Source organism: Corella eumyota, chromosome 3 (assembly GCF_963082875.1).
Source record: "Corella eumyota chromosome 3, kaCorEumy4.1, whole genome shotgun sequence".
NCBI classification, from domain to species: domain Eukaryota; kingdom Metazoa; phylum Chordata; class Ascidiacea; order Phlebobranchia; family Corellidae; genus Corella; species Corella eumyota.
In genome coordinates this window covers 19,177,602-19,186,010 of record NC_137492.1, presented here as the reverse complement: position 1 = coordinate 19,186,010, position 8,409 = coordinate 19,177,602, and the positions used below count along the sequence as shown (strand labels likewise).

General features: G+C 30.8%; 2 protein-coding genes across 2 annotated transcripts; one reads left to right on the top strand and one right to left on the bottom strand.

Annotated features, from left to right (window-relative positions):
* Positions 1-8: 8 nt before the first annotated feature.
* Positions 9-4,578, top strand: LOC145746297 (nucleobindin-2-like). Its single transcript, XM_082564550.1, has 11 exons — positions 9-292; positions 457-564; positions 662-788; positions 1,093-1,199; positions 1,338-1,523; positions 1,830-1,920; positions 2,176-2,234; positions 2,585-2,773; positions 3,193-3,375; positions 3,490-3,633; positions 3,893-4,578. The coding sequence occupies exons 1-11, from the start codon at positions 167-169 to the stop codon at positions 4,112-4,114; spliced, it is 1,542 nt and encodes a 513-aa protein (XP_082420676.1). The 5' UTR covers positions 9-166; the 3' UTR covers positions 4,115-4,578.
* LOC145746296 (FGGY carbohydrate kinase domain-containing protein-like) lies at positions 4,543-7,595 on the bottom strand. Its single transcript, XM_082564549.1, has 12 exons — positions 7,383-7,595; positions 7,204-7,312; positions 6,923-7,089; positions 6,570-6,771; positions 6,320-6,439; positions 6,052-6,164; positions 5,798-5,905; positions 5,672-5,733; positions 5,354-5,582; positions 5,153-5,273; positions 4,911-5,005; positions 4,543-4,842 (listed from the first exon to the last, which is right to left on the bottom strand). The coding sequence occupies exons 1-12, from the start codon at positions 7,560-7,562 to the stop codon at positions 4,702-4,704; spliced, it is 1,647 nt and encodes a 548-aa protein (XP_082420675.1). The 5' UTR covers positions 7,563-7,595; the 3' UTR covers positions 4,543-4,701.
* Between the last annotated feature and the right edge of the window lie 814 nt (positions 7,596-8,409).

The window sequence follows — 8,409 nt, the reverse complement described above, 5'->3', positions numbered from 1 at the left end:
TCTATCTGCGTGATACCGCTTCGCCAACTATCTAAACTTTTAAATAGTACGAAAATTTCACTGCTTGTGTTTTTTTTGGATAGGAATTCTTGTGAAAAACAGTTAGTTGAATTAATATAAGGTCTAGCAAACTTGGCGTACCAACTTCTTGCGAGACGTAGCGAAGATGTTACGATTTTGTTGTTGTTTTTTAATGGTATGCATGATATATGCAGCCCCTACATTAAAAAAAGAACAAGCTTTGCCACTAACTGAGGATGAAGATGTAACTAGGCAAGCAACCGAAGATTTGGTATGTATATTTGGACATTGTAATATATCTTTCTTTAATAATAATTTGTATATTTTTACTAACCTAAAAGGGTTTAACCTAGTCGGCTAGTCTTTTTAAGACTTTTTTGAAAGGTTAGTGAAACTGTTACTTGTATAAAACTAAATTTGTTTTTTTTATTTTAGAACACTGGATTGTATTATGATGCTTATCTTCAAAATGTTGTTAAACTTTTAGAAGGGGACGAATCATTTAGGAAAAAAATGGAAAATACAGATTTTGATGATATTAGAGTAAGCTGTTAAAAAATCATTTCATTTTTACTTATTTACAAGCAAAGTATATGCTTGATTTTGTATTAGAAATATATTTATTAATGTTTTATCGCAGAATGGAAAACTAAGCAATGAAATAAATTTTATGTCGACCGAAATTCGTGAAAAGCTGACGCAACTGAAAAAAGAAGAAATTAATAGATTACGTAAAGTTGTACAAGCTCGTGGAGATTTAGAAAAAGGTATGCAAATTATATCAACATTTTCTTGTAAGTCATTATACTGTTTAAATGCATTTTTGTTATCGTCGTTATCCAAATTGGTTTAACATTTTTAAATCCATATCTAATGGAGCTCGGTGGACTATATATGTATTGCCAATATATAGGACTACAAAATAAATAAAACTGCCGTTTTTGATGTGTGTAAATTATTGTTGGCAAATACCTTAATTGGTTCAATTTAGGTTTAATCCCTTTTTTAAAAAAATCTTACATATATATTGTAAAAGTGTAGCATAGAATATTTATTGATAAATTATTAAAGGTAAGAAAGTGAAAAAGACAGCATACTTGAATCAAATTGCTGACCATCTGGATCATGAAAATCCTCATACATTTGAAGCAACTGATCTCACTAATTTAATTAAAGCTGTAAGTAATTTAATGTCTAGTATAATTTAGACCGCAATTTAAAATTCATATTTAAAATCTAAATGATGGTTTTATTCAAATAAAAATTTTGAAAGACATGATTTAAAATAATTCAAATTGTTTTTTACTGGTTGTTAGGCTACCAAAGATCTTGAAAGTTACGACACAGAGAGACACGAAGAATTTAAGAAACATGAAATGCAAAAGGAGTTGAAGCGGGAGCAGAAAATGCAAATGTTGAACGATCGAGATCGTGAAAGAGCTCAGGAGGAATATCGAAATAAACAAAAAGAATTTGCCGAAAACGTTGATATGCATCACCCGGTAATTTTAAAATATATTCATTTATCCCCAATTTGGATAGGACTTCACGACCTAAACATAGAGTTACATTTCTACTTCAGCCCAGTCTCGAGTTAAATTTCCCAGTTTAGAATAATATTGATTGTAATTGCCCGATAACTAGTCCTTTAATTGCTTTTTGGCTCTGCAGAAGTTCATACCATTTATAGCACTTGCTCGATGGTCCTACAGCATAAAAGCGATGACAATCATACCCAGAACCTTCTGTACTATTCTTAATAAAAAGTACTTAAACAATTTATTGGATTTAAACCTTTGTTTTAATAGGGAAGCAAGGCCCAGCTGGAGGAAGTTTGGAATGAAGAAGATGGTTTAAAAGAACAGGAATTCAACCCCAAAACTTTCTTCAACCTCCATGGTGAGAATATATCGTGTGTTCAACTGCACTGGATCACTCTGTTTTGCATGCATTTTATCACAAAGTTATTGTTTTAAGGTGTATATATATATATATATATATATATTACTTAGGTTTTTATAAAACATTATGGCATTTGAAATTATGTCACATAAAACGTAATACAATTGAGAGTTGTTGTAGCAATAGAAGTAGTAAATCAATTCAATATGACACTTTTGTAGTTTGACAAACAAGTTTTTTAATTTTTTTAAGACTTGAATAGCGATGGATATTTGGATGAATTGGAATTAGAAGCGTTATTTGAAAAAGATGTAAGTATTTTTAAAGTTGTTTTAAAATTGAAATGCCTATCAAACTGCCTATAATGTGTAGTTTATTAAAATGAGTTCTTGGCTCTACTACATAAGGTCCTTGGTTCCATCCCCACCGCTTTTATGCTGTAGAGCCAAGGTGCTATAATCAGTATAAACTCTTGCTGAGCCAGCACTTAATCAGCAGCATAATTATCGGGCAATTATAATCTATAATATCCCAAACTGCTAAAGGCAACACAAGATTAGGTCGGAGTAACTGGTGTTGCTCTATGTTTAGGTTGTGAAGTCAACTTACCCACATTGAGGATAAACAAAAATTCTCTTATTAATGTAAATTTTTTTTGTAGCTGGCCAAAGCTTATACCGAAGGTGGAGATGGATTTGATCAATTTCAGATGGATGAGGAGCGAAGAAGGATGCGGGAGCATGTTGTCAAGGAAGTGGATAAAGATGGAGATAATCTCATCTCTTTACATGAATTTTTAACTTACTCACAAACAACTGAATTTAGTGACCCAGACAAAGATTCTTACAAGGTAACTTGTTTTAACTCTATCAAAAAGAAGACAATTAATATATTTATACTATGAAGCCTAGTAAACGATATAAGTGTAGGTTTGTATGTTACTAGTCCTACAGTCGGGATTTTAATCGGCAATATATGGTTGCAACTCACAATTAATATTTACCTGCGATAATTTACCTGCACACCACAAATGGCAGGTTTTTAAATTTTATAGGGCTATAAATTGAATATATATATATATCATCCACAAAGCTCTATTAAAAATAGATGTTCAGTTTAATGACCTTTAAACTATATAAAACTTTTGCTTGTAAGAGCCGGATAAATTTTCTTGGGCAAATATTAGTTGAGAGTTGTGACCATATTACGACAATTAAAGTGCCGACCATAAGCCGGGCAAATAATACTATTTTTATTTTTTATTTTCAGACAATTAAGGAAGAGTTATATGAGCATTCTGTTTACACACAAGAAGAACTTGCTCGATACCGAAGCACTATTGCAGATCAGGAAGCTGAAATTAAAGCAAAGTTGGAGGTATTGAAAGCTGAGGCCAAGAACTTAGGGGGAATGAGGAAAGAGTATGGAGAAGATAAAAGAGAATCTTCCAGGGTATGTGGACTTTATTGTTAACTAATTTTGACATCATTTATTTGATTTTTTTTGGCCAAAAATATCCAAAAATTTTTTCTCGTTTTTGAAACAAAATTTTGGAAACTTATTTAGGATGGAATCCAAGAAGATGAAACTCTTCGCTTTCAACAGAGAGAAAAGGACATAAAACAACAGGAAGACAAACTTAAAGAGCTACACAAAGATCTCCAGGAACAAAGCAAAGTTGTTCTTGAATTAAAACAAGAAGTTGTCAAGGTAAATTTGAACTAAAATTTTAATCTGTAAATGTTAACTTGTCAGGATTTTTTAATTGGTTTTTAAAATTTTCAATTTTTTAATTAGATTTTGAGATTATTAATTATTTTTATTTAGTTTTTGAAATTTTTATATTTTTTAATCAGCTTTTGGGACTTTCTTTTTTTAACTCTGTTAATGTAAATTTTATTTAAATGATCAATTTTTATATTTTTTAAGTTAATTAATTTTTTAAAATTCAATTTTTATTTTAATCTAGCATGAGTCTAGCGAAAAAGTTGTTGAAGCAATTAAGGAGAAGGTTGATAAACTTCCGGAGGAAGGAAAAGAGAGGGAAGAGGGACTCCAGCAAGCTCACAAGGAGTTTGAGAGTCTTAAAAAAGTCCAAGGATTAACAGATGACAAGCTGGATCAACCTCCGCCTCCTCCAGGACAAAACATTCAAGCTGATCCTATACAACAAACTGGAGGTCAACCCTAATTTAAAATCTTAAAATAAATTAATTTAAAATATTCTTTTTTTTTACATTTCCAACCAGATATTGCATTTTATATTTTTTTATATATTTAATCATTTTTTGAAGCAGTCTAATTAGTGCAATGAGTTGAAGTTTTGAACTTAGTTTTGGGATAGGATAATTACACTGTTGCAACCTTAGTGTTGGGATGGGATAATTACACTGTTGCAATCCAATCTTAAATGTTTTAAAAGAAGATGTTTTCCTATTAAATTTTGTGTGGTTTTGTTCTTTTATATTATTCACTTGCGTAATTGCACTTGCTGTAGAGATTAAATTTATTGTTTTAAAGATAAATCATAGAGGTACCATTATCAGTTTACAATATTAGAACCTTTTAATTAATCATCATTTTTTTGCAATATCATCTTTGAAAGCACTTGCATGTAATTTAATTTCATAAGAAGTAAAATTCACTTGAACATTAGGCATTGTTATTATTAGTAGCTTTAAGTAAGCAGCAGTGGATTGCATAATTTGTACCAGTTAAAAGTTAAATACAAATCAAGGTAAGCACCTTTTATAAAAATATAAACAAATTTTATATGAATTAGTTGGTCATTGTTGCTTTATATTCCTGTTGGTGTTTCAACATCGACAAATAAACTTTGTATTTTTTTTCATAAAACTCCTGAACTTCCAATTGTGGATGAACTACTTTTCCTGGTTTACTTAGTTTCTGCATTGCTTCCTGTAAACCAAAGTTGTAATTGTTTAAATTAAGTTGGGTTTATCAAATATTTTTAACACAAAACGTACCCGCATTGTTTTGTATTTATTTGATGCCATAGCAGCAATTATAGCACCTCCTATTAACACAGATTCATCTTCCTTACCCAGAACAACTGGTTTGCCTAATTAGATTTCAAGACAAAAATAGTTTAATATTTCTTACTTTTATCAAAGGCCTAGTTAGTTGAGTCTTAGTTGATTAACTTACTTACTGTTACACATTTGGTACCTAAATTGGTGCTAGAACTTGAAACAATTAATTGACTAACCTAATATGTTGGCGTGTGTTTGAAGAAACATTGGATTTTTGCTTAAACCCCCACACATAAAAACTGTGTTTATATTGTGTCCATTCTTTTCCATCTCATCAATAATATGCCTTGACCCACACTAAATCATTTCATGAAGTTACTATATAATATACTTAATTAAATATTGCATGCCATTAGCTTTACAGTTTATTATCTTACTGCTAAAGATTGAAGTGTTGCAAGATATAACTTGGCAAGGCCATGTAATGATGTGTCTAAAGTTAGGCCGCAAATTGAACCACATAAAGTTGGATCAGCTACTGGTGATCTGTTTCCATGGAAATCTGGCCACATGTGAAGATGTCTTGTAATAAAATCTACCGGCAGTTTATTGATTTCAGCAAAATTACAAAAGATTTCGTTTAAACTCTGATACACATTCTTCTCACTTAAAGACAACAGAAAATTTTAAAGAAAAAACAACCAGATATTGTCTACAAAACGAAGCTAAGTTATTTGTAACAACAGTTTTTTAACCTTTTTTTGGAGACATCTTGAAGCTCTTGATAGGCTGGATGTGTTTGCACAATATAATCAATCTAAAACAAACAATGTAATACTTTATTCATTTTATAATTTAAGAATTAAAATAAATCTTTTTACCAATTTTCCAGTCGCACTTTGGCCTCCTTCGTTCACCCAAAACTCTGGGACAATTACTGAGTAGTAGGGACCCCACACCCCAGGAACAAAGATGGGTTCTTTACTTATCTATTAAGAATGTTGGGTTGTAATAATTATTTTGAACACCATTTAGAAGCTTATCAACAAAATTTAAACATAGGTTTATGACAAAGTTTTGATTTTTCTACTAAGTAAACTAAGTTTGAAAAGGTTATTAAATTAAAGTTACTTACCGCCATATGACATGATGATGTTCCACATATTAGAGATATTCGTTCCGAAATTGGTTTGTTCTCACACTCCAGACCTAGTCCAGTTACATCGACTCCAATTGTCCCAATGCAACCTTAACAAAACAAACTTCATTTGACATTATTTCTCAAGTTTCTAGAACGCCCCTAGCATAAAAACAATCTAAGTTAACCAATTCAAAATTATTTAATAAGCTAAGATTTGCCATTTAATAAGCCATCATAAAGTTTAAAGTTTTACTGTACTAACCACAATGTGCATCGATAACTGAAGTTCCAACTGCTGTGTTCGGCAAAATATTCATTTTGGATGCAGATTCTTCCGACAATCCTCCCTCTATACTTGTTCCTGGAGGAAGGACTATGTTACCTGTTACCAAAAGTTAACATTTAAGTTTATTGGTGACAAACTCCAATGCCTAAGACACTGGATATACTTACAAGTCTAAAATCAATCAGCAAGCCAATAACATTAAATGCAAACAATTATTATCACTTACCAATTTTCTCAAAGTTATTTAAGGCCAAATCCTCAAGACCAATTGTGTCCCAGAACTCCTTACTCCATTTGGTCTGTGGTGAATAAGTCCACTTACAAGTCAATGAACACAAGGATCTGGATAACTTTCCGGTGGCTTTAAATGTTAAAAAATCAGGAAGGTCCAAGAAATGTGCAGCTTGTTTCCATACTTCTGGTAAATTCTAAAATGCAAATAAATAAAATTGACATTTTAGTGTGCTTATTGTAGATTAAAAAAGGTAATCTAATAATGTTGTCCAATGTCATAGTAAAAAAATTGAATCTTTACAAAAATATCTGTTTTTTTACTTTTAAGAATTTTACTTAATTTACTTGTTTGATCCACATTAGCTTTGGTGGCTGCATTTCCACAGACATTTCACCACCAACATATTTTAAAACTTTATGGTTTTTTTCGTTGATTAGCTCAGTTTGTTTAAAAGCTCGATGGTCCATCCACATAATAATGTTATAACATTTCCTTGATGTGGGGTCATGCTCTGTAAAATATAAACAAAGGAGATATAAAGCCTATTACACTAGACAACTATTGATTTTTTTTAAAGACCAGTTTAGCTTGAGTATGAAGGTGTATATAAGAATAAGACACTTACCTTTGTTCACAGGCAATGGTTGAAAGTGTTTATCTAATACAACAAGAGAGCAGGTTGCATCAAATCCAATTCCTTTTATAGTTTTCTTCTCCACATCTTTGGTAACTTCCTAAAAAACAAACCAAAAATAGGCAAAATTTGTTAGGTTTTTGTGCTTACAACTGCATTTAGTTATTTACCTTTACAAGCCAACAGCAACTCTCCCAAATTTCATCGCCAGATTGTTCATAGAAATTTGTGTCGGGATGATAAATCGAAATTTGTTTTTCAGCTTTTCTCAAAATTGAACCTTTGCTATCTACCAAAGCTGCTCTAGCACTTTGTGTACCGACATCAACTGCAATATAGTTAGCATCCATAGTTAAGTTATTTGTTTTATTAAATGCAGCAGTTTGAAATATTAAAGTGGGGCAAACCACACGCTGCAGAAATTTAAAAGGTAAACAAGAAGTTTATGGGGGAATTCCCGTTGTTAGAACAGCATGATACTCAAAAAATAATCCTGTATATTAATATTAGGAAAATGACTTAATTGTAAAAGAACTTTGTACATGTTAAATTTAACAATTTGTGGGAGAATATTGCTGTTATAATATAATGTTATCTTATTAATTTTAAACCAATAGATAATTGAGAGAGTTACGAAAAAAACTTTTTTTAATCTTGGCCTCTCTCGAAAATTTAAGAAAAAGGCAAAAGTAAAAAGTCGTCTCAAAGAAAAAAATGCTTCAATCATTTAACAAGTTTTTTAGCGTGTAATGTTCGAGGTGACAGGAGTTTGTTCTGCATGTGGTAAAATACACTTTAAATTTGATCTTATTGTCAGTTAGCTTCAAAAAATAGTGATAGAATGTATTTTAATGGGCAGCATACGTGTGTAAACGTTTATTCTATGTGATTTATGGCCTCATTTTTTATAATTTTCGGTTTAATCTATAAAATTGTCGGTTTAATTATAATCGTAAGTCAGAAAGCAGGTAAGTCGAAAAACTTCTGAAATGTATTTTTAATTGTTGAATTTAAATGCTTTATTAACTATCTGACTATAATTAGTAAAGTCATTAGCAAGATTTATTATATTATCAGCTTATAGGTAAAGTTAAATTTGTAAACCTCTTGTGTAAACGCGCGTATTTATATAATCTATTCAGCACTTTAATATAGCAAGGTAAACATTTTGTTGAACTAGTACGGTTAGAAAAATAT